The following is a 27,541-nucleotide window of genomic DNA, read 5'->3' as shown; positions in this document are numbered from 1 at the left end:
AAAAAAAAATGAAAGGAAATTAAAAAGCAGGGTCAACATTTTTAGAAATCAAAGCAAAGTTACTAATTATCTGGAGGATGCATTCATATATGTAAACACGCTTGACTTTGAACATGAATAAATAAAGCCAATGCATGGCTTGGATGCAAATGTTTTTGGCTGAGAGTGGTGCTACTTCATATCTGTCACTATTAATCATTTACACCAAAGACAAACGGCTATGTTCATTCTACTTGAAGCAAGTCGCTATCGTCATTACAGGAAATGCCAGCGCAAACCCAATATAGTTTGGCTATTAAGTTTTACACACAGTTATTGCACAGAGAGTTCACAACAGGAATGTACGAGGCTTGTGATGAATGGATGCCCTGTGGTAAAAAATAGATGGTAGAGGTAAAAATAGAAGACAAAAAATGATAAGGTGGTGATGTACAACTGTAATAATGGCCAGCCAACAATGCATCCAATCCCTGTTTTTCATTTGCTGATGTAAATGCGTTTATGGCTGACCTTTTGTAATATGCAATGGTGAAGGGGCAACCTTTTAAATCCTTCTTTTGGATTAGCTTTTCCAAATGAACTTGATAATATAAGTTAACATCACAATAATCACAATTAGTTAAGTAACTTCCCCTTCCCCCTATTGTGAATGCATAATTTAATTAAGGCAAAAGCATAATAGGACTGGCATAAGCTTAATATGGATGCCTCAAGGCTGCATGTAAGAATTATTAGATAAAATGAAGCTAAAGAGGAGCGGGTTCATTGGGAATGCATCACTCTACTGTGCTGTATTGTCAGACTACATTAACTGAATTAACAGAACCTCTATTTTTAACTTAGCTATGCATATTCTGTATGATAACTATTTTGCTGTTGTTGTTTTTTTATTTTTCAGCTCATTGCAAACTGCTTTAACCACCTGGAGCGCCGTGGTACAGCCACAGCCTTCTTACAAAGTACCAAATACTAGGTAGGTACCTTAATGTAATGAAGTTATGAATTGTATTATTAGTATTTAGGCTACATATGCTACTTAAACAGTTCCCTCATTGGTGTTAATAAACATAGGGATGATTTCCTTGAACAGCAGTACTCGATTATCTCTAAATTCTCTTAAATACTTGGCTCAGTCTTTGGTGATTTTATAGGAATGGCTCCCATGTCCCACGTTTTTAGGGAACCTCTGAAGCTAGCATGATCTGAATGTAACTTAAGTCTCAGATTTAGAAGCTGATACACGCACGTTGGTACAGTCCCCTGATGAACCATTGTGTTTCCAAATTGTTGATCTGATCTGCAGTTACCCAGAAGACAGTGGGGTAATCATGTGATCCAGGCCACCACTGGGGCATCCACATCTGCATTACGAAAATTCTCCCTGTAGAGAACCACGGATGGAGTTCAAACCACTGAAGAAAGTCAATGAACATTGTCACCGGGCCTTTGCAAGAGAGATTATGCACGGAGTAACAGGTGGATAACAGCATCACTCTACCATTTTAGGACCCTGCTGTATGAGCTGGACGCGATCTAAACTGCCTCCGGCCTGCTGTCATTTAGAACCTATAGTATGCCCATTCTCGGCCACTGGTGCCGGGCAAGATGTTTTTCACATCATCATCAGCACCCTCTGCGGTCTCACAGACAGGTTGAAGATGTGCTGGAGGGCCTCCCTGAGGTGGTTGGCAGGCACACACTTTCAAAACACTTGGGCCGATACTTTATGGGCATTCAGCTTTGCCTCGATTCCCCCATTGTCTGATCAGCTGTTATAGGCTGCCCAGAGGAGAGGGGAGGTTTTGGAGAACCCTCATGGGTAAATGGGGTAGCTTTCTTGAATTGGTGAAAAAGGAAAGGACAGATGGACCACTGAATGTACATGGATTGGTAAAAAAGAAAAACACAAAAAAAAAAAAGAGAGAGAGAGAGAGAGAGAGAGAGAGAGAGAGAGAGAGAGAAAGAAAGAACTATAAACAGATTTCATTAGAAAAAACAGGGAGATGGTGGCTTGGTTGGGATAAAGAAAAAAACAAAATGATTTTCAGTTTATATGAAAATGAAAATATAACAGTGTTGCGTATAGTGTAGAACCACTGTGTGAGAGATAGACCACGTATGCTCCACTGACGCATGTGTGCAAGGCGCCGGAATACGCACACAGAGGTGACGAAAACAAATAAGTCCTCCATCTGATGCAAAGCTGTGTCACACAAGCAGGCAAGTAAACACAGCGCTCTTCTTTCCAGTGCCATCAGGAACTCTTGATGCGTGCTCCACGGAAGAGGAAGCGCATACTGCGGCTCTTTGATAACACTTCAGAAACAAACCTTTGCCAACTCTCACATGCAAGTGTGGGTGTGCTCCTTTTTCTGTCAGAGAGGGTTGACAACTGCTCATTTTCAGACCACTTAAATTAATATTTTAGGGATTCCGTTGCCATTTACACAGTGACATCCCCAACGCAGAACAGCTGTAGGGGTGTTTCATGTGGCAACTGGGAACGTTGCATATTTTGCATGGTGTTTTCTGATATTTGCTAGAGCGCATTTGGAAATTCCTGGCGGTTCAGGCGGTGCTGACACGGTGGCACATCCAGACCGAGGCTCTTTTAAGATGTGACCGCAGTATAGGTGGTGACAGATGTGTGCAATGACCTACCAAGAAAACTCCCACAGCTACATTTTCTTTTTTTCAAATCTGCTATGTAGAAATACGAGAGTGAGCAAGAGTGCTTTGAGCATGTGCAAGCCTCAGCACTAAGTTGACTTGATGGACAGAAACAACAGGACCGCGAGTTGAGATATATAATGGATGGCATTCCTGACGTGGTGCAATGCCTCAAGAAGCAACAATCCAAGAAAAAAAATAAAAAAACCTACATCATCAGTCACAGATGAGAAATTCCCCCTCTGTGCTGGAATTTTTTTTTCTCATCTGCTTGTTTGTGTTGTTGAGGGAAAAGTACATATCCACCCAAAAAAAAAAACTTTTCGGTTTAGGTTGCTGAGTGAACCCCCCCACCCCACCCCACCCTCCATCCAATCCCTGATCATGATGTTGAAAAGGTCATGTTTTCTACCCACCTCTCCCTAGGCATCTGGTGGTTTGGGTTGTGGTGGCAGCGGATGCTCAGGCCAAAGAGCTTGCGGGCGGTGCGCTGGATCTTGAGCCTCTGGACCTCCAGGGAGCTCTGGAGGAGCCTGTAGCGAGCCTGCAGGTCCCAGTCACTGCCCCACAGGAGATGCACACTGCTGATGGGCAGGAAGTGAGTGGAGGGCAGCCTCTTCAGGAACGACTTGAACTCATCTGGGTGGCAGAATAAAAGATGGATGGAGAGAATGGGCAGATGGTCAGAGGGAGAGATAGAGAGTGGTTGGTGTGACGGAATAAGGGGAAACGTGAAAAAAAGAATACATATCTTTACATTTCTGAAACAGTTTTGTTTTTCCTCTGATTATCATAAATTACATCAAACGAGACCATCAATGCAAAGAATGCTATTTTTATATAGTTTTTCTTAATGCCTTTGTCATAAATACGCTCACCCAGGAACCACGGCTGGCGTAGTATAAACCCTACTGCTTTTGTCCAAGGGGCCGGTAGCTAACACAAACTGAAAGTTCCTTGGAGCACCTTTAACCAGTATTCTACACTTGGAAGGCACTGAGATAGGGAGAAGGGGTGATAAAAAAAATGCATAAATGCATAAATGCATAGGGTATAGCGCTGGTATATGTAGATACAAATGAGTACTTTTTGTAGTGTATCGTTCATGTATGTGTTTGTTTTATTATCAAGCTGACTTGTGTTTTAGATCTGATTAATACCTTACTGAACTGTAAATATAAACTTGAGCAAAAGTTACATTTATTAAACAAAGTTAGGGAAAGTTTAGTGGTGTCCAGATGCTTCAATTTATGTATTAATGTGTTGCATATGGAGGAGACTCTGTCATATAATTAATCAAAATTTCAATTCCCACCTGTGGAACACTGCGAAAGCATAATTAAGAAGGGACGCTAAATATCTTGATTTATTAAAGGGAACTTAGAGAAGAATGCCAGTTTTCATATTTTCGAATGTGGCAACTGACAGAGAGTACTTTGAATTCTCACCGTATTCTGCATGTTAATATGTGGTAAGACGTCTTTGGGTTTTTTGGATGACTTCAGTTGTGAGCGCTTGTAGAGAATTGAAACCCTCAGTGAAATAAACAACTATCCTTTTACTTTGCACTCCCACATACTTGCTTAAGAGCACGGCCCAAACACATTTGTTCCCAACAGTGTTGATGATTGTCCTCATGTTTCTCTTACTGCCTCTAAAAATTCTTGCTTGCCTCCTCCACAGACAATTTGTGAGCTCGGCTCTCTGACCCTTGTTTTTAACATCAGCTCCAATTTGTAGCAACAATAGACATGAGGATGTTACTAAAAAGTCTAGTAGCAAATACACAGAAGGACTAGGAAATACTTGTCCGGTGTGTCAGTATTGAGTCAAAATGCTGCATTATTATCTCTGAAGATAAAGTTAAGCACATTATTATAAAGTGACGAGTTAAATGCCTAAAATATCTCCTGGGCAATTTTAGCATTCACAAAGATAATGTAAAGCTACAGTCAATCTAATGCAGCTAATATTTAACACCCTAAAAACACCTGAAGAAGGAAAAGACAACAAACTGATAAAAAGATTTTCAGAAAGACATCTCAACTCTTAAAGAACACATCCCCGTATTCAAGACGTGCAGAGATATGTACAGTAAGCCAGTGCCCTCCCACAACCCTCTTGCAGACAGTTTAACAGCATTAACCACAGAGTTGCAAACTCTTTTTCAGCACGAGCCGAGAAATGTCAGAATTTACTCCACTCTCCTCCCAGGCATGTCAGAGCTCCCTGCTCCCCCTTTTCTTCAAAGAGGCCAGACACTGTCTCCTCCCCTGTTTTGAACTTGCCATATTCCTCCACCCAGGTTTCAGGCATGTCAGGTATACCTCCCTTACTCTTTTCCTAGAAATCCTGGATGTCTCCACTACCCCTAATATTCAAATTTTTCTGATTGCCTCATCAAAGGAAATCCTCTATCAAGTCATCCCCTCATGCTAGTGCAACTGTTGCCAAGTCCTTTCACATAAGCTTTAAAGCCACCGAGGATCTTTTACTTGATACCTCTTCCAAATAGACGGCATAGTCCCTGGAATGACTCTTATCTCAAGTCACCCAGCATCATATCTGGAGATTACTGCTCTCTCAATTGTAGCCTAAATTGTAGGGACGTACTGTACGAAGGGCCTTAAAATAATACAGTAAATGCATGAAGAGTAATTAGAGGGTATACAATGACTTCTGACTATCAAGAAATAGCCAATATAATGTGTTTTACTGAATAACATAATTTAACATACATTGAATTTATAACGGGACATTAGCCCTTGAAGAGGAAAAATTAATACCTAATCATCTAATTTAGTCTCATAAAATGTACTGAACTATTCATTTGGAAAGTTTGATTAATAATTTAATTAATTGCTATAACTAATGAGGTCGTAGGATATGGATTTGTACATAAAATAAGTTAGCACCCTCACTCTTATATAAAAAGACCAGCATGATTACCCAAAAGAAGAAGAAGCACACTAAACATAAACGTAAAGTATGTGTGTGTGTGTGTGTGTGTGTGTGCAGGGACGTAGCACCAAATTCTGGGCCCCTATACAAAAAGTCCTGATGGGCCCCCTGAAAAGCGGTCTTACAATACACATGTCTCTCTGAGCCAGACAACTCCACAATATTTCATCTGATGAATGACGAAATCATTACTTTTACCGGTGTTTCCCCCATAATATGTCTTAGTCAAAGTGGTCACTGGGTAGGGTCACAGGAGGCGCGGCGCAAAGCGGCGCGGCGAAAATTTTGGGGGTATTTTGCTCAAAGATGCCAATGCGCACTATAGAAATAAAAAACTGTTTATTTGAATACAGACGTGCAATTTTGTTTGCTATGTGCAAGTATAATTTTACAGACAGTACAAAACACAATTAAAGAAAACTTCTACTGTTTTTGTGCAATACTATGCAGACACACTAAATACAAATAATAGACCATACACTTGTGTAGGCACATCAAGTGCAAATTAAACTTTTTAAAGTTCCTTTATGGATGGGGGGCTGTGATTATTGTGGACAATAGGCCTACTGTGATGCGATAGCCTATAATTAATTAATGGTTATTATTAGCCTACTTGCTTGATTTCTTTTTAAATACAGGTTGTTTTGGAACATGTCTTTCCCAATTTAAAACATAAAAATAAAGCAGCATTGAAAATTCAGAAAATCAATCTTGTTGGCCTACACTAGCATGCTGTTCTACAAATAACTCAATAGTTGAAATAATAAATACAATGTGTTTTCCCCTTAAAATGTCGAAATGCATTTCAAAGGCAGTAACAGTGTGGCACTTCTTTAAACTTACTGAAACTTGCAGGGGCCATCACTCTCATGTATTCATCAGACTTTTCTTTGCGCTGTCTGAGCTGATAGATAGGTTGTGTTGCCACAGTGATGTGGAGTCTTAAACTGTCCTAGCTTTGCCAGCACTTATTTCTGTACAGCTAAATATCCCCATAGAAACATTGCTGCGTTTATTTTCGCCACCAGTTCAATTCAATGTTGGCTTGCTCCTGCTTACTCTCCCGCATACATGGCTTAGTCATGCGCAGGCCCCTGATCTCCTTGCAAGGGTCAGGGGCCTATCACGAGCCAGTCAATTATTTCTTTTTTTGGAATGGCATTGTTCAGGGCCTTCAAAGATCGGGGCCACACATTTAGCTTGTTAAAAAAAAAAAAAAAAAAAAAAAAAAAAAAAAATGATGGGCCCCCCTCTGCCTTGGGCCCCCCCACGACTGTATCACTTTTCTACCCAGTCCGTCGGCCCTGTGTGTGTGTGTGTGTGTGTGTATGTTCAGCATGCACACACATGGGAACGTGTGCTGCATGAACATACAGGCCTTTAACAAAAGACTACATGAAGCGAGCCTTGACTTTCTGCTCAGGGTGTGTCCCCGTGTAAAAGCCTATTTGAGGCGTCTTAGTGTGTTCTGTAGCCTAAAGGGAACACGTGACAGGTAAGAAAAGAGGATACTAAGTAAAGCCATACATGTGCATTTACAACTTAATCTTTCCTGTGCTTAGCTGTGTGCTACGCTAATGCCATGCCTAGTTGCATTGAAAAAAACATCCCGATGGTATCCCCTGACATGCTGCGGCCTGACATGCTGAGACCCTGCGATCCTATTCGATGAGCTATGGTTGGGAAAAAAAGTTGGTTTACTTTGTTGAAAGGGGCCCTGCTGTTCAGTGTTTGGATTGTTGCAGTTTGGAGGGAATTGGTCACTCCTACTGTTCTCTTTGAAGACTTAGCGTCTCAAAGCTAATTTACTTCGGTGCTTCTGTTGCCCACAAGTTTAGATGGCAGACATATTGTATCTGCAGGCGCCAAATAAACTATGTTAGCTGTGCTTGCCTAGCTAGCCAGCAATCTTAGAAAAGGGCGTTTGGCAGAGGGGGTTCAGTAGTCGGCCGTGAGCACACTGCGCCCTAGACCTCTCCAGGTGATTTAACAGTGTGTCATATATCAGTGTCTGAGAGGAACACGAGGCAGAATATGTTGTAGAAGTTGAACTACGCATCTCCTCACTGTCTGTGTGAGAGAGATGGGAAGTCGGGTAGCCTTTCGCTCTGTCTTTAGGCAGAGGTTGAGGAGCTGACCTCTTCTCCAACGACTAAGGGTTGGTTGGACATTTTTTCACATCCACCGAGTGGAGAGGGAGTGACCCTGCCATGAAGTGAGAAGTGCGAGTCTTTCTGAAACCACTACTGCTAAACGACTGTAGTAAGGAAAGACATTCTGCTCCAGGCTTTAACAATTCCTCCTAATGTGAACAAAGATCTGACTCTGCTGAGTGCAGGTCTCCTAAATAGCACACATCTTTATTTATTAGTTGTTTAAACTTCATGGAGGGGACAAGTATTTTGTGCTCTAAGTGATTCTACCCTTTGTATTGCTGCTTTGCCAGTGGTGGTTCAACATTAAACATGTAAGCAAGGGTAGCTCGGTTCTAGGCTTTGGGCTGAGGAAGAAAATTAGGATGCGCCTGCTTTTTTTCTCAGGGATGGATTTAGGGGATGTTACAGAACCCTGTTATTGCCAGACGTGATGAGGAAGAGGTGCCACAGTCTTTACATTTCAAAATAAAAGCTACAATATGAGCCAACCAGGTTACTGGCCCCATCACAATGTAAAAACCCTTTACCTTTGTGTCCGCACATCTCAATTGTTGGGTACCAGACATACAATCGCAAATATTTCATCATATCATAATATTTCCCAGCCTTTAGTTGCCTTTGAAATGTATGTGGCGCAAAAGGCATTTAAAAATGAATGTAACAACTAGTCGACTTTGGATCAAATGTATTCCAAACCTTTATGAAATCAATTTGACATCTGACAACATAATTTATTCCAGAGGATCAGTCAATCAATAGCGTACAGTGGGAGAATATAGTTTATAAACTATATATGTGAAATCTGTGTGATGTGGTATTTTTTCTGGACAGATGCACAAGGGCAGACATGTTGGTAGTGGAAAATAGATTATCTGTGGGAGTAGAAGATGGTATTATCAGTCGGGCCTAATCAGATCTCCTGTTTTTCTTTCTTTTAAAGGCAACTGACAAGGCCAAAGGTTTCTCCCAGAAGAAGTATTTTTGTAGAAGAGGCACTGTGCATAATCTTCATGAGAAAAATAAATGTGTCTTGACAGGATTTATCTAATTTGCTTACTATTTTACTTTAATTATACTAAAATGCCAAATGAATGAGGTGAAAATGTGTTTTTCGACTTCTGATTCAACACATAACGCAGACACAAAAGAAATAAACTTAAAATATCAGTTTGGTTCTTCCATAGCACATTGATTTCGGTACTGATTGCATTCACTTAGTAACAAATGTGGTTTTAACTTGTTGGTATGAGGGATCTTTTTTTACAAATATTGAATGTCCGTGGATTTTGAACAGCGTGGCAACCATTTGACTGGATTATGTCAAATTCAATATTTTATTTTTTTAAATAATTTTTCTCTTATTTTGTTGAATGTGTGAATGGCATTGTATGGCCTCTATAACATGTCCTTCCTTTTTAAGCACCCACTCCCTGACGTACTACACCGTGACCTCCATGACTTATATTAACTTTTTTTTTCTATGGTACATTAATATATTTATCTGTTGCTGGAAGGTTTTATTGGGACACTTTTATACCATATACATAATAGATAAACATAGGACCTTGCAATGTTAAAACTAGGCACACGCTGTGCTTTTTTCCCTTCACTGTGTCCAATATTCTACAGCCACCCTTTGTGGTTGCTTTTGGTTTCTTAGGAGAAATATATACGGGAGAAAATATTCTATTCAAGCATTTGACAAAAAGTTTTTCCCACTGTCATTCATTCCTTTTAAACATCAACTTTCTATACCAGAGTAACAAAACAAGATATTTGTCAGTGCATTTGAAATATGACCCATGTTCTGATCTACTGACCCTATGTAACACTTGTCTGAGGTTAAGGGCAGACCACTTTGATGCCTGAAGGAAATTAATGTTTACCACAGGTCTCTAAACCAACCCTGCGTTCCGAATTGCATACTCTTTCTTTTTTCTATTCTCCATACTACATCCAACTATAACAATAATCTAGTTAGGATGCAGTAAGCATACTATTGGGACATACTTTTACTTATTCATTTAATCATAACATTGCACCTTGATCTTGCCTCTTGCTTTAATATCCGTCGTATCCCTGTTTGTTTTCATATGGAGGCTCCGTCGATGTGACCTCACTTCAGATTCGCACTGTATTATGGGTCAGAATCACCCAAATAGGATGCACTTTTCAACACAAAAAATCTTGGCCGGATGTAGTAGACATCTGGGTCTTTCTAACCATCCTAAATCTGGCCACAAGAATCGGGACATCCTAAATCTTTTTTCTACCATACTAAATAGTAGAAAGTATGCGATTGGGAACGCAGGGCCAGTATTTGGTATCAGAATAAAAGGATGGATGGATGGATGAATGTTTTGCAAATGCATCTTGACCTTTGCACATTTACTGTTTTGCACATCACTAAGAAAGTTCCACACTACTTTATACAGTGAATACGTCTCAGTAAAACATGTAGATTTGGCAGTGAACAGGGAAGGACTGAGCTACAATAATACAAAATGTGTTGTTAAATGATCCTCAATATGTGTGCCCATTATTGATATGCACATCAGGATATATGACAGCAGTTTTTCAATTCACAAGAAAGTGTAACTAGATAGTTTAATCGTCATTGCAATATTGGACAACACATGATGCTATTTTTAATCATTTTCATGGTAAAATAAAAAGTGTTGTTCCAGCTTACCAGAGCTCTCAAAGTCTTTATAAGAGGAGGCCCAGGACTCAGACATTCCCAAAAGGGTGTTCTCCATGATCTGGATGTCGGTGATGGGACAGTTGCATTGTGGGTACTCGTCAGCGCACTGGCAGATGCACTGGTTGTCATGGCACATGTACTCCCCCTCTCCATTGCACATAATGTAGCTGAGAGCTGACTGGACAAATTTCTCCTGCAGGTATTCCGGGAAAATGACCTGAAGACCTGAAACAGAGACACATGGGATGTTTTTTTAGTGAACCATAATGCGTTTCTAATTCTCTATTATCTTATATGATACACAAGTACAATTCAAGAAACATAACTCATTCCAATCCTCAATCAATTTCCTTTGTGATGGAAATCAATGAAGCGGAATAATTATCACGCAGGGAACAATAAACTATAATTTTCAAAACAACATCTGATAAAAATATCAGAAAAAATATGCAGAAAAACAAAAAAAGGCAGTGAGGTGAATAACATTTTTCATTATTTTCTAATTAAATGTATACTTGTGTTTATAGTAAGAACTGTAATGGAAAAATGAGACAGCCTCCCTGTGAAGGTGTGCTCAACCAAACAATCAGTTGGTTAATCAAGAAAATAGTCTGCACTTGAATCCATAATGAAAATAACCAGTTGCACTCCCATACAAAGTCGTTTTTTCCCCCCGCCTCAACCAAACACAACAGTGAAATCCTGTTCTACCACTAATTCATCAGTAATAATAATCAAGTCCATCTGCATTGGGAACTTTAACTGTTATTAATCTAAGTGGCCTACATTTGGCTAAGTGTGCTTACATACATTACTTAAATAATTAGGCAAAAATTAGCTGAATGCCATTGCCAGCAAAGGTCAAATGCTTTACTGTGTAGAGTACCTATTTATTTATTTTTTTGTTGTGGTGTACATATTAGACATTAAAGCATTCTACCTAGTATACACTAATGGGAATGTCTGGACGTTTTTTTTTTTTAATCTTTAGGCCAATGTAGGGATGAAGCTGAAAGTACCTGTACACTTCCACCACCCACAAGGTATTTATAATGTTTTTTTGAATCCGAGCCAAACCATATCTCACCCTGAGGAACTCAAAGAGCTGAAACTTGGACAGCTAACAGTAATGCCTTTCTCTTCCGTCCAGACCCGGGGAAAATAAATCCTTAGCTCTACAAGCCACTGGATTGGAAAGAAACTAAATAGATTTTTTCCCCCGTCCTTGTATGAAACAGCATCTTGGTAAGGCAATGCTTTTTTTAATAGGTTTTACTTGAGCACAAACAGCGCTTCAGCACAAAATATGCAACCAGGAACCATAACATAGCATGTTATTGAATGACGAATGGTTCCGTGTGTTATTTTTCATCTTTGGGGTGAAAAGAGGAATCCATTTATGCACAATCAATTCATAATGTAGCAGAAAAGAAAGGGAAGGCATATACTTTCATACCGTACATATGAATCATATCCAAGGTTGAAGTCAGACTGAAATGATTTTTCTTATTATGTGCATGTGGCAAATAAAGCTCATTATGTTTCACCCACAATATGCACTCAACTAAAACACGTGGGTAGACTAAAGGCTATTGATGGTCTTTCTATGTGGCAATATTAGAGGCTCTGACACATAGGACAACTTATACAATCATCGCCATGGTGACAGTCTTTGAAGAAAGTAACTTGTTGCGCAATTTCATGCAGTAGCTTAGTTGCTATCCATTAGCTACCGACGCAAATAGCTGCATTCATATTTGTGTATAATCAAGCTCTCAGTTAAAATATGAGAGCCAAATTATGATTATCATCCCTGCATTTATGCAACACAATAACACTTTCAACTATGCAAATACTCTCTCCCCCACTCTTTCCACCAAATAACCTTTCCTTGTAATGCGCGGTAGTATGTTCCCATCTCCTCGAACACCTCATCGCAGCCACTACTACCCATCAGTGATGAAGGGAACAGAAGGAGGGGAGGGGATGGGAGGGAGGGATGGATGGAGAGAGAGAGAGAGAGAGAGTAAAGGGGATAGATGGATCATGTCTGACCACAAAAGAGTTGGGTTGCACGGGGGGCTTTTTCTCCATCAGGCCTGTCTGCGGCCCCGGATCCAATATTCATTTAGCTTGATGTATTCCTGGGCTTGAAACTTTAATGTGATTTGTGGGAGAATCCAGATGGCAAGTTCACGGATCAACGCTGCTCACTGACAGTGCTGGTGCCAGCGGCCGGGTGCACAATAACACCAAGTGCCTCGGCCCTCCCTCTTTCCCTCTTCCGTCTAAAGCATACCTCATACTACCCCCCTAACCCTGCCATAAACGCTCACACTCACTCACACACACACAGACACACACACACACACACACACACACACACACACACACACACACACACACACACACACACACACACACACACACACACACACACACACACACACACACACACACACACACACAGACACACACACACACACACACACACACACACACACACACACACACACACACACACACGTTTTCTTTTTCCGATATCAAAGTGGGAGTTTGCAGATGCTCGGCTCAGCACTATCAGTCGTGCAATATCTTGTTTTCCACTCCCTTGTCCTCTTGATGTACCTGTCCCTCCTCTTTCCATCGCTCTCTCTCTCTCTCCCTCTAACTCTCTCTCTGTACACATCTCTTCTGCCGTACTTCATTAAACTCACTCCTACTCCCACGACACTCATGCACAGGCCCCCCTTGACTCATCCCCCCGTCTTCCTCTGGCTCTCATTCACTCAAATCAATCACTCTCCTCATTCCGGTTTCTTCACCTCTCCTCCACCTTTTTCTACCATCGAGCACGTACTCAAGGATTGGAAATCTCATGTCTTGTCCTAAGCACCCCGGTGTAGACATCATGTCATGAAATGGAAGCAAATCCATCAACATCTGTTAGTGTAGTAGTTGGGGAATGAGTAAGAGAACTTGGAGCCCTCGGGCCTAAAAATGAAACGAGAAACTAATCGGAGTAAAAACATCTATCTTTGTGACGTTCCAATGCATTGCTGTGTTAGTACGGTAACATGTGGAACACATTGAGAACGATTGGGCTATAAAGCTACAGTTAATTTGGCTCCGAGGCAGGTATTTGTTGAGGAAAACACTACAGATTGGAGAAGGGAGTAAGACTTAGCAGCATCATTAAAAGAGCTGCCCATGAAATGAATGGGTGCATTTTGGAATTCCCGTGCAAGCCATTTGATAACCTCCGACGTCATGCTCTGTCAGTGCACATAATTCCCTGCAACCCCTATGCCTGACTTGCTCTAAATAAATAGCTACTCAAAATGGCGGTTAAGCTCAATACATACATCAGAGGCTTGTACATTTCCTGCACGTAAATTGGAGGATATAGGCCCACAAAACAGTCCCTGAATGCTAAAAAATGGAGAGTCTGCAAATGCAACTTTTGCCTTTTCATTATGTCCCTTACTGGAGTGCTCTATTTTTACATGGTGATAGATGGGGAGTGTGTAGGCCACAACTGAGGCTTGTAAAAGCCTTGGCAAGCAGTTGCCTGCTTATTGCAATGCCACGGTCCGCCTCATAAGTTACAGTTTCATTAAAGATTAATTGACCATTGTGTGGCCGCAATTTCGCAAAATAATCATTACTTAATCCACTGGTGCAATAAAGTGCATAACTTCAATGGGGGCCATTAAATTACTATTGGAGGTTACCGTCGCAGCTATGATACAAAACCGAAGACCTCTGAACTGGAAGAATGCCCATTTCACTTCAGTGCAGGCATGCCTCGAGTGCCCTTCTGATCCCCGGACACTTAAAACAGAGGGGGCATATAGTTTGAAGATTTGCTGCGTTCGCCGATTTCACACGAGATCTCCTCTAGGTAAAGGTGCAGTTAAAGTAGCTATTTATCCACTCTTCATTTCCTTACATAAAGCGCTTTAAGTCTCTGACAGTGTGTGTGTGTGTGTGTGTGTGTGTGTGTGTGTGTGTGTGTGTGTGTGTGTGTGTGTGTGTGTGTGTGTGTGTTGGGCCTGGCAGAGGATAACATGTTCCACTGGAGCTATACTCCGCTCCCAGAATATGTTAGCATTCTTTAAAGTTCAGAATGAAGTGTACTTAGCATTCAAAGGGATAATGTGTTGCAGTGTCTGTGCTGAGTAGATTATCGTAGATTATCATAAGTGTTCTCAGCGCACTCGCATCAGGCAGCAGAAGTCTGTGTTATCAAATAGGAATGTTGCCTCAAAAATTTGCTGTACAATCTCCTTTTGTATTCGGAATAATTGTTCGACAATTTATTTAGTATTTCCTTATGAAATATCTTTTCGTGTCCAAGTGCAGCTCAAATATATATTCTTGGTCTCCTTCCGTCGAGGTTTTGTGGTCTTTCTTGGTACGTTGATGCTTAGGCATTATATTGCATTCATTAGAACCAGCATGATAACAGACAATCCCATTTCCTAGAACATCTTAACATACAAGTGACTGTATACGCATAATGTGATATGCACCACTCTATCTATGTGGACCAGAAAAGGCTTGCAGAATACAATGTGTTTCACACAATATCTCGATATAGCCTTGAAGAAATCCACTTATCCCTATTGTTAACACAAAAAAGCATGGAGGGATGCAAGTGCAGTAATCAAAGCATAAAGCATAAATTACATATATATATATAACTATGGTCTTGGCATTCATGGCTTTCTGCTCCTTACTCCTGAAAAGGGAAATTTGCTGAAATTGCATGTTGGAGCAATTGCTGGACTGTGGAGAGGTAGATGAGCTCTCCATGGTGCTGATTTATTGCCAGTTGTGCAGTACACCGGACACAAATACACAAGTTGAGGAAAGTGATTACTTTTCTTTCCTGTACACAAGGTCACAGTTGGGCAAAAGTAAGGTAGCTTTTTTTGTTTTTTTGTTTTAGGAATAATGGTCTGAAAGTATTACCGTATGCAAGTTGAATGTAGTAATTTTGTTTTGAATAGGTAAAATCCTCTCAAACAAAGGGGAATAGTGTGTGTCTAGATGTGTGATGCGGTTTTGCACTTGGCTGCAAGTGCACAACAGTTGTACTGTTCAAGCTGTTCTGTCACGTCCTGCCATGTGTCCCTGCCCAGCAGTAGCAGTAGGGGCTCGTCTGTTGAGAAATTGTACTTCACTGTACTTCAAACACACACACACACACACACACACACACACACACACACACACACACACACACACACTCTCACTCACTCACATAGGCACATAGACTCATGTACGAGCCCACGTACACAACCTTTGCATGCGGAAAATCGCATGTTTTACAAGAACCCTTGAGAGGGGGAGGAGAGGCGTATGACAAGCTCTGACATTTCCATTTCAGCTCTAAAGGATACCACTGTCCTCAAAGTGTCAAAGATGTGATGGCAAACGTCTCAGATAAAAAGCCCACATTCATCACAGAATTCACATCAAACATCCTTAAATACAGTACAAAATGCTTATCTATTTGCATTGGGAGGCACACATTTGCTTTGCACATTTTGCTCTAAATGAACAATCTGCTGATTCAAAAACAAACTGCTGTATAGTAACCCACAATTCAGAGCCAGTCAGTACACAGGCTAGAACTCCTGTGGGTTGCCAGTTTTGTCATTTAAATATTAAACCTTGTATTGGTAACATAAACACATTTTGATTGTACGTGCTTCTTATAATCTGAATACATTGTTTTGTCTTATACTGTATATTGTATTACAGTTTGCAAGTATACTGTAAATAATGTACTTTAAAGGGTAAATATATTACATTTTAATATTCTAAATATTTCTATGTTATTTTAGTTATACACTACATTTCTAGCTACAAAAAAAATCAAGTGATGAAACTCAGTCTGTCATAGGGAGAGAAAACAGAGTGTAAAACCATGCCACATGCTAAAATGGCAGCCTGCAGCTGGCCAGTGTGAGTGGAGGGGGGGAAAGGAGATTTATGGTCATGCTGGCCCAAATGGAAACTCACTCTTGATTGACCACTTTCAATTGAAAGCTGACCTGCAGGTCAACATGGAAAGATTTCATCAGGTACTGGGGTTTCAGCATGTTAGAGGGAAGTGAGAAACTGTGTGCAGCCATCCATCATGAAGGAATTGATCCTGAGTTATCATTTCTCTGACCAACAGGACACATGCTTTCTCAAAAGAAAGCAGTTGCCATTGTCCAGTGCCTGGGCATTTGAAAATTCGTAAGAAAAAGACAAAGTTAGCCCATGATTTTTAAGTCAAAACGTTGTATCTGTGTGATTAGAACGATCACAGTAATACATTTTTACGGGTTTTCGGAGTGTGTCCAGGATTCAGATCACAGTGTTCCATAATTGTCTATAAACTAAGATGCAGAGCAAGAGAGAGTGTAACTGAGCCGGAGAGAGAAAAAAAAGCAAAGCCGAAGCCGAAGCCGAAGCCGAAAAATGTTGTGTTTATTGTCATGTTTGTTCAACATTGGCTCTCCACCGTTTGCACCAAAGATTTCCCTGAAGTTAATCATTCTCTGGTAACCGAGGACATTGTGTTTACTGATATACTTTAGTCTCCAAATCAATTCTCCAAAAAGTCTGTCATCAAAAACAACTTAATTGATTCGTATGTTTGTTTGTTTCCATCCATAATGTATTCGGTGTTTTCACTTGAACGGAGCGACAGGCATCGCGCTACAGAGCAATGAGTATCTAATTCATCACTCTCCGCACGGCTTGCCTACAGGGCCAGTTTAATTTATTTTCACTTCACCACTTTGAAAACTGTTGGCTCAGGCTATTCTAACATATTCATAAATCTTCCAAGATAGGCTCATGGTTCTTCATAGATAGGCTGTTGAGGGAACTAGACACAGAGAAAAGACTTAGTTAGCATGGTGTGGGGATTGAAAGAAAGCAAATGTCTTTGCTTTTGTTGTGTTGCTAATGTATGAAAGCCATACTGGAGGTGATTGGGTGCTTGCGAGCAAATTACCTGTGAAGGTTCCAGGTAGTTTATCTTTCTTTGGCCCAGTTAAAAAAAATAACCAATTTGCTATTTGAATTGGATATTATATTCCCACAATAATATTCCAATCGTTTGACAATATTGCACTGAAAGCCCCTGCTGTTTTTGCTATTTTACCAATCCCACCACATCTGATGAGGACACTAAGATAGGTCCCAGGCCCTTCTGGGGCTTGGCCCCCTAAAATAAATGGGACTATATTGTCTCCCTACCACCTGAAACATACTAAGAGTGTTATTGTTTAAAAAAAACTGCCTATTTCTTCCTCACTTATATTCTACCTTTTTTACCATCTGTCTTACTTGCTCCATTTTAGTGTCTGTCTTCTTAAGGCTCTCCTTCCATAAAAGTCCAATCTGCTCTGTTTGGTCAACTCCCACATAGCTTGAGTATGAACCGATAACCAACTCCAAACACAGATAGCCTTGTTTCTGGTCTGGCGCATCTACTCTGCTGGCATGCGGCCATGGAATCAAAATAACTGAGTTAAGCTCCACTTGAAAATGACGCTCAAGGTAATGCAATCTTTCTGGAAATTCTGACTTTCCCTCAGTATTAGATGATAATGAGGCGCTGCTTAGTGCTCAGGCCCCACACCACAGTGTTGCAGGGTGTGCCAGTGCGAGTTTTACTGTGTGCTTCCTTGGCAACGGTTGAGTGTGAACCCTGGGGGGCCGTACTGTTAAGGAGAGCACCAGTTGTGATGTTCAAACTGGCAACAAATCAGATCAGCTTGATGCTAGTAAACCTATATAGCAGAGAAGGACCTGACTTGGTTGTCTTATTTCAGCGTTTGAGGGTTGCTAGGCTCCATACACCCATATTATGTATGTGCACAAGCACTGAAATACTTCATAATTCATAATATGTCCCCTTGAAGTTAGCAGTGAAAACCCTGACCGTAAAACTGCCATATGGTAATTCCCTCTTTCGTTTAGTTCTCACCCCACAATAAGCTATTTCTATTTCTAGTTCTCAGTGGAGGCAGAAAGTGAGAATCCAGCCAAAAACTAATGTAATCGGTGTTCTCAGCTTTTGCCCGGAGAGAGGACAAAAAAAACAAAGAACAAATTCATGTGGGTCATGTGGGTGACAGGGTAAGCTGGGTCAGGATCAATGATTTACTCTCGCATGTCCAAAAATAGTCTTGGCTAATAAAATATCCTTCTGTCCCTGTGTACCGTATTTAGCTGTCAATGAAGCTGTGTGTGTGTAAAGTGCACTCAGGCCACCAGAAATACCAAAATGTAAAACAGAAACCTCACATTTCAATTTGCAATTCAAAGTTTTTCATGGATCTGAGTCATGCATGAAATCTAAAGTGAAAAAAAAAACATGTTCCAGTGCCATTTCTAATTCTGATGATTGTTGGCGGAAGAAATTGGACAAAATTTGCCCAAAACAATACTTTGATAGTAGAGCTTCCTTGATGTCAGAGTCCACAACTGCATTCTAATCTAAATCTAAGTGAAGGCAAAGGTAATATCCAGGGAGTGTCATACACACATTGTGTTATCTGTGGCTGACAGACCTACCAGCTCACAAGGAGCCAGCCACAGGGGTGTGAAGGAGAGAGAGTGAAACATAAAAAATAAACATTACCTTTCGAAAAAGATGTTATATTGGAAAGACAGCCTACAGTGTCTCCAGGAGAGATTTGACCACAATTTAATTAACTTTCTTTTTTTTCTTCTTTTTTTCGCCTCTTAATTTAAGCCAGAATGCTGTCTCGAACCATGCCAAAGATAATTCCACCAAAGCAAATCCCTCCCCAGAAAAGCAGTTAAAAAAATATTTGGTAACAGGTTTGTAATGATTTTCTTGTGTGTATTTTCATACCTTTCCAGTTACACTTATGCCTCAAGGTAGATACAATGCTGAGGTTTGGATTGAACATATGAAAGTGGGCAAGGAAAAGGCATGATTAAAAGTTGAATTAGCAGAATAAAAATGGAGTGGGTTTTCTATTACTGAATCCTTGTTGTAGCCCGCATGGTGCTGCATACTAATATGATCCCCGTATTTAATTCATAAGCAATTAAAATAGCTAGTCTAGATTAAGGTTCTTAACAAGTTAATTCAATTCCAAAAGAAGGAGACGGTGCAGCGGCATTATACTACATATAGGGTTTTTGCTAAACATTTGACAGCCGAATGAAAAACATGAAATGAAGAAATAAACATAAGAAAAACAATGAAAGAGAGCATGATAGAGAAAAAAAAGTTTGCAGAGAGCAATAGGCTGTGCAAGGGAAAGATAAAGCAACAAGGTGAAAAGTTTTCCAGAAGATGAACTTCAGAAACACACAAAATGATATAGAAAAAAGTAGAGAAAAGACAGACAAAATGTACTTGACACGGCTTATCTTGGCTCACCAGAAATGGTCCCAGTAAGGTGGGAGAGATCATGCACATCATTCTGACATGCCAACTGCATCAAACAAACAGAAAATAGGTGTGTATGATACTGCAATTATACCTTCTAAAAGTAGAATTACTAATCTGTTCATTCCCCTACTGGTAGTGATTTTGACAGCTGTTTCAAAAGGACTTTCTCATTCGCTGTCAGTATAGAAAGCAGAGAAGACAGTTGGCTTGTCAGCGTACGGGGCTACCTGGCAGCCTCGGGGAAAGGTGTGGCTGACTGTTCCTCAACTTCAGGGCAGGTCAACGTGTCTCAAAAAATGAATTAATAATCCTTAAACTAAAAATAATCATGTCACTTTAAAATTGATTGTTCTTTAGGATTTTCAGACTATTTTGATGTTACTTTGACTGACTCTATTTTCATTCATTTTAAATGTAAATTGTGGAGATAGATGTTTTTCACAGGAAAGAAGATATATTTGGTGTGTACCACGGGTGATGAAAATATGTGAGCTCACATGGAAATATGAATGAAAATATAACTGGAGTTCACAGAATAATTCAAGGCCTCTAACCACAAAATGTCTACATCTTATAGAAAGAAGCACTAAACATTAATTACTACATTGACTACAATTCAAAATATGTAGAAAAAACATTCAAGCAGTAAATATAAGAAAGAATATTAAGAAATACAATAATGCAGTGCTTCTCAAATGGTGGGCCGTGAGTTGTCAGGGGGGCGCGGGTGGCCTTGATTTCCAACTGACCAAAAAAAAGCAAGCGCGATGTGTGCTTGTGTATGGTCATAACCGCGCGAAAGGCCGCGATTTGTAGTAAATGAATGTCCACATGTCTCCAAGTGTCTCTGTAGGCTATTTAAAAAGAAATCAAGTTAGTAGACTAATAATAACATTAATGAATTATAGGTTATCACATCACGGACGGCATATTGGCCTATAATAATAAAAAAAGTTTACAGTTTAAAAACATTTTTGAATGAAATGCAAACCTCAGTTAATCATTTGCTCTTGTTTCTCTGTCCTGAGATTCACACAGACTGAGTAGTCTTGTTTAAATGAACTGAACTTCACATTTTGTTTAAGTTGCTGCAGAAGTTATCTCAGCTAATTTTATAATCTAACATCTAATTTGATAATAAGGTGATTGTATGCAGAATGCTCGTGCCAGAAACTTATACAGTGGGTTTGTACAGATAAATAAATAAATATTAGCAGGTTCTCAACAGTATTTCAATTTGGGGGGGGGGGGGGGGGGGGCGCGAAAAAAATTCTGTCCCCTAGGGGGGGCATGACAGAAAATAATTGAGAACCACTGCAATAATGCAAGCCCATATAACTGGCATACATACATGTCAATTTTGCCAGGTGAAAGATTCAATGCGTATCAGGTACGGTAATCTGAAATGAAACCTCAACCTTCAACATGGTATTAGGTGGGAGATAGTTTTTTATTTAAACCTCACCCTTTGTCCCAAATGTAATAATGATGTCAATTTTTTTTGCATATTGGATAGTGATGCCAGTGATCTGTGATATTCCAAATTGGCCAGATTTGACTCCTCCCCACAGTTTAAATGCCAAATGTTAGCATTTTAGCTAATTGCCTGGTAAAAGGTCAATAGGCATTTGAAAATGAGACACATGGTGTGTGTAGCTAGATGTGCCGAGAGCTGCTAGTGCTTATAAGAGCAGCCCTCGGGGATAGCTTGTGATGTCCATTCATGGCGTGTTATCAAAGAAGAGGACAATGCTGTCAAAAGCTGTTCCGTTTTGGGGCACTGACTGTGAAGACCAGCCATGGGATACAGTAAATCTGTCATGGAATCTAACTGTGTTTGTGTGTTAGGTTTTGTTATGAATAAAAGAAGATCAGGCTGCTTTTGGGACCATTGCAAGGTCCACAAGTTGTTCCAAATGGCTCAACATTTCCACTTGCAATTTCCTTAACACCCAAGCATTCTAAGTGCACAGAGCGAAAGGGAAACACAACATATAAACACATGTTGCTGAGATGGTGCCTTTTCCCACTCTCAGAATTGCTAAACAAAACCATAGCAACCATAGAGAAAGACGGTAGAAACCAACTAACGATGCAGGAATTGGCCTTTGCAGCAATTTTAAAGCTCCGCCTTGGTGGCAGCGCAAACAACTATTTGGAAATGTCACAACAACTACAACCTAGCAACTACCTAGCCATGCCCAACTGAACATCCACACAGCCATAGCAACCAACTTCATAAAACCTTGCAACACGCAAGAAATCTACCTGAATGACAAGAAAGTATCTGTCAATACCCCTGGCTGCCAATTCAGCACTGCCATATCAACCGAGGTCAATGCTAATACATACATTAAAATGAAAAATGACTTTAGTTAATGTGTTCTATTCTAGGAAAATAAATATATATATATTTATTGTTATTATTTATTTTAATTAAAAGGAATGAAATGCTTTACTCAATACACCCATTTGTTCATCAATACTTCATTTAAAAGTTGCACAAACAGAGCACATACCCCCACCGATATTTCATGATCGAAAACTTTCAACTCCATGTTGTTGTGATTTCTTCAATTCTTGTTAGATGCTGGGAGTACTGATACACATATCAAAGTAAAGGCCACCTCTGTGTGTCTCTGTCATCTGCTTTGTGTTTGTTGACACAGAGAGAAAAATGGCCTATGGACATGCCTCATTGTATCTTAATTTAAGTGCATATATTTCAAGAGGAGAACACACTGCTGATGCAGTATGAAATGGCTTTATAGTGCACTTTCCAACAGAGTAAACAATATAACGCTACGTTGAAACCGACTGAATTGCCTAGGAACAACAGGAGACAATTAGAAGCATTTGCACTTACATAGGACTCAGGTGCAAGAAAAGGTTTAAATTCCACCAATATGAAATGTGCAGGTGGACACATTCTTTATGATTGTACATGGCTGGCTTGATCTGAGAGACATATTTGGTCAACACAGGGATGAAGCTAAGTTTGACACTAACACTGGTGTGTGTGTGTGATGGACGGAAAACTGAAGGGTGAATTAAATGATTGGATCTCATTATAAATATGTTTTAACAGCACAGACCTTATTACAGCTCTCCATTGACAGTGCCTCCTCCATGGGCTGTGTGAAGTGCAATCACTTTGAAGAGCATTATGAAGAGCACTGTGATTGTTGAAGGAAGTTACACTATCAGCTGTCTTTCTAATTAAAGGCCGAAAACACTAATTGTTCTTAAAGAACATGTTTTCAGGAGCAACATCCAGCACCTTGTATATTACCTTACACCCACACATAAAATACAAACAAACGTATGCATGCGCACAAACAAACAAACACACACACACACACACACACACACACACACACACACACACACACACACACACACACACACACACAAATATATTTTTGGACTAATACAGAACTCTAAGCCCAAAATCAATCGAGAAAACTATTTCATTCTTTAGGATTTTTTTTTATCAAGCCGAAGGAAATAATCCATCCAAGGCCTGTCATCTGTCAATTGGGTAACAAAACAGTCTTCAAAGCACAAGGCTAATACATTTGGCGCATGACAATACAGCTTTTCCCAATACCTACGGAGTCCTTTGAGTAAGTGGAAGTGGAGGACTTAAAAGTGTTTCTTTTGACAAACCACTTATTTCTTTGATTTTAGAGGATGAGTAATGATCCCTCTAGAAAAAAAGACAGAAAAGCTGTGTGTGTGTGGGGGGGGGACCTGGGGGGGGGGTTGTCGCTTTAATTCTGATAGTAAGACGCTGTGATTCTCAAACTGGTTTTTAATAACTGGCGTAAACTCAAACAAATCAAAGAACCGATCACTTTGTTCAAACACTTGACCACGGTTACATAGTCTTTCATCATTCCTTTTTCACCCAGTGTGACTGTCATTGAAAGCGAATCCTTTTCTAAGGCTAATTATTAGTTGTATCAAATTCTGAGGATCTATTTTCACTTCAAAGAACGCAACCATGAATATTTATTATATATTTGCGTTCACTGATGTATGATCCGTGACTGACGTGTGTGAAGACTAATTTTACAATATTGAGCAAAGTAGCCAAATGAAAGTAGCTCATTCATGTGATGGTTGCATTTTTGAAATCCTTGAGAACATTTCTGAGATTTCTAGGTATAACAATACTTTTGCTAGCTGTTTTTTTTAACTGTAGCTGAATATAGAGAGTGCTTATTTCTCATGTCTGAACAGTCCAAGTAACTGATTTGTATTGAGGCAAGCCTTTGAACAAAGTTTCAGTAACACTTAAGGAACATAGTCACGTTACAACACGAGCAGACATCTATAACACCAGAGAATCGTTTAACAATCCCCAGAGGGGATTCAGGAGCAAATCTATCCAAGTCCCAATTAAAAAAGGCACTGACATTCAATTCTCAAAAAAAAAGGTTCTAACCAAAATGGTGGCTGGCTCTGTGATGTTGGACATCAGAGAGCAACACGTGAAAAAACAGTGATATGTCGGCTTTGTTTACCTTGCAGATGAAGCTTGCTCTCAGGGCTCTGCAGAAGGATTGAGCTAACTGAGTCCAGATTGTCATAGCTACTGCATCCCAGTGGCCCCGTCCGTGTCTCTGTCACCTGCAATGAAATTAAGAATAAAATGAAACACACATTTGAAAAACAAGCATATGGATTTGTGGAGTGTGTGTTCCCCTGAAGGCCAATTCATACTTTCAGCTTATGTGTGTCTGTGGGATCTCCGCTTTGCTACTTGTGATGTAAAAATCGTGATCTGCCTATGTCTGCGATGGACCTGAACAAAATTTGGTAGACTGTGAATGTTCTAGTATTATTCTGGAGCACAAGACATGCACGGCCCTTTGTGTCCAGAATGAATGACACTACTTTCCTAGTCCGCACAACTGTACAAGCACGCGGACACACAATTAGTAAAGTATGTCTGCGTCTTAAAGGTGTAGTCAGCAATTGTGGAGAATGCTTGTCTGAAGACTGTTCTGTTTCCATTTTAACATGTAATTTTTATTTTTATTTAAATGTTCTATTTCTATTCATTCGCTTTTAAATGTTTTATTTCTATTCATTCGTTTTTCTAATGTGTATAATGTAAAGCACTTTGAATGGCCTTGTGTCTGAATTGTGCTATATAAATAAACTTGCCTTGCCTTGTTGTCGAACTCACTTTTTGTCAAAATCAGTACATACCTGACATGTAAACAAAGGGTAAGTAAACATAATGCATATAGCAAGATGCCCATTTACAGAGCCTATGCTGTGTTATGAAACTGGATTTTGTTTTCCAGCACACACAGTATGGACAGGTAGCGGATCGTGAGGAGATATTCACATATTTTTAACAGACAACAAGCATTCTCCATAAACGCTGACTCCTTTAACTGTGTGCTCCATTCAACACTTTAAGACAACATGTGCAAAGCTAGGGATCACAAGACCCACCAGCCATTAACAGCGTTTACAGGTAGAAAGATGTTAACACCTGTTCATTAATGCTGTCAGTGGGTAATGTAACAGTCATTAGGCTTTTTTTTTTTGTAAATTGTCTTCGACTCACAGGTGGTAAGCGCACCGAGTTCACACCAGTATATTTAACACCCTGCGAGGTGCAGACAAAATAAATCGTTTTACAGTGACATAATGTATTGTGACATAATGTTCTTGTTCTCAAACAAGAAACATTAATTTGATCATCTCAGCATTTTCCCCACTAGCCAATGATGTGAGTGATAAATGACTAAGTGCTCAAAAAAAGGTTTAATTGCATTTTAGACAACACCTTGGCACGTTACGGATACAAAGAAAGAAAGAAGAAAGAAAAGAAAGAAAGAGATTACGGCCCTTGTCCTGTTCCAAACAATAGCGCTGCGGCTATAACAGTGGTTCTTGGTGCCCGCCCCCAGAACACTGTCAAAGGAAATAATGACACTATTCAGATGTGAAGAGGCTGCTTTAAAATATATAGGCCTATCTTCCCACATCCGAGACCTTGAAGAGGTTTGCTCTTGAAAAGAAAAAGTTACATCTCTCCTCTTTTCAGTTGCCTTTGCTCATTAAGATTCTCCCGTGGCTCCTACTACTACTCTTACAAGGTTCCAGGAAGCCAAGTGAGATCTTTCTCAGCAGAGGAGATTAAGGGAGAGACAAAATAAAACGTAACACCTCAAGTGTTGTTTTTGTTTTTGTTGAGCAATGAAAAATTTAAATTAAAAATGCCATTAGGGACAGGTGATAATTTGTTGTGGGTTTGTTACAATGAGCGCCCTATTTCAGATAGTTAAGTAGATGTGATAAATTGTTAATGTTGATTCTTTTTAAATTAGATCAAAACATCTTACCAATGGGAGGGAAAATGGAATGGATTACAAAGGCAATTGTAGTAGAAAAGAAAACCAAATTTAAATCAGTACCACCATAGAGTCATACTAATTTTTCTAAAGAAGTTGTTCTGAAAACATTTTAAAGCAAGGGCATTGGCACTTTGGCAGATTCAGAAAGGCCTGATGTTTCGATATAATGTCTGTAAATCAACAGCTAAAAGCATTCTTTGACACTCCAATGCCTCACTAGCAACTTGAACTCGAAACCAATCATTATAAGTTGCTTAAGACTGCATTTGGCATCTGTAGTCATACTTAGCATGACAAAAACACAACTCTGATGGGTAAACATAAATTGCCAATGTGTTAGTAAGTTGTTTACTATGGCCTCAGTAACTTGTGCATTCTGCGGGAGTGTGTCTGTGATTGACAGTGCGGTACCATTTTTCCTGTCTTTAATGTTGATAGTGCACCAGATGGCGCGCTGACAAGCAAGAAATTAAACAGATGTATATCTTACCCTTGGCATCAGGCTGTTGAGGGGGAAAATGCTAAATCATGGAGAGTGTGTCAGGGATGGACTGTACAAACGTGTTATTGGACGGTTTTGCTCCTCAACGTATTAGGATAGAGGGCATTCACATCACACTGCTGTAACATGATTTGCTTTTAGGGCTACTGTATGATTTAGAACTATTTTAAAGTCAAAGAGTGTCTGCTGAATATACATGGCATCTAATCTCAGTATGGTAAATTAGTACTATCGGGATACTACATTATGTTACTTTTGCATTGGATTGACATTCACAATAGCAATAGGAACACAAAGTTCATAACCTAGCAACTGCATTGTAGAGTGAAGGAGAAAACAAATTCACAACAGTATGCTGATGTTAATAAGAAAATAATATGTGTTAAGGTCAGTGTAATGTATTGACAACCAAGTCTCCTTAATAATGTTTGCCATGTGAAAGATACTTTCCTACACACTGAACTAATACACCACACAGTTGTTTAAGTATAGCCAGTTGATTTCATGTTTCTATGAAACATTACAACTCTCATTCTCACCCTGAATTGATAATGCAAACTAAATGACACAATATAGGTGAAGAAGGTAATAAGAAAACAAGTTACTAATGTAAGGCCCTCATGTAAAAAGTTAACTTCATGGCATGATGCAATGAGTCCGATATGGTATGTTATGGTATTGAACAAATACTGTAGTGTCTGGAGGCTGTTGTTCTTGGGTGAAAAT

General features: G+C 39.8%; 1 protein-coding gene across 1 annotated transcript in view; it reads right to left on the bottom strand.

The window, feature by feature from the left end:
* Positions 1-27,541, bottom strand: part of brinp1 (bone morphogenetic protein/retinoic acid inducible neural-specific 1) — a gene marked incomplete at both ends in the record, with an annotated part of 79,875 nt that overhangs the window by 2,794 nt on the left and 49,540 nt on the right. The window contains 3 exons of the mRNA XM_080047236.1: positions 3,087-3,309; positions 10,480-10,716; positions 24,463-24,568. Coding sequence (XP_079903362.1) covers positions 3,087-3,309; positions 10,480-10,716; positions 24,463-24,568 — 566 coding nt within the window. The remainder of the gene's footprint in view (positions 1-3,086; positions 3,310-10,479; positions 10,717-24,462; positions 24,569-27,541) is intronic.

The sequence above is a fragment of the Ammodytes marinus genome (genome assembly GCF_949987685.1).
Source record: "Ammodytes marinus genome assembly, chromosome: 18".
Classification (NCBI taxonomy): Eukaryota; Metazoa; Chordata; class Actinopteri; order Uranoscopiformes; family Ammodytidae; genus Ammodytes; species Ammodytes marinus.
This window is presented reverse-complemented; position numbering and strand designations above follow the sequence as displayed.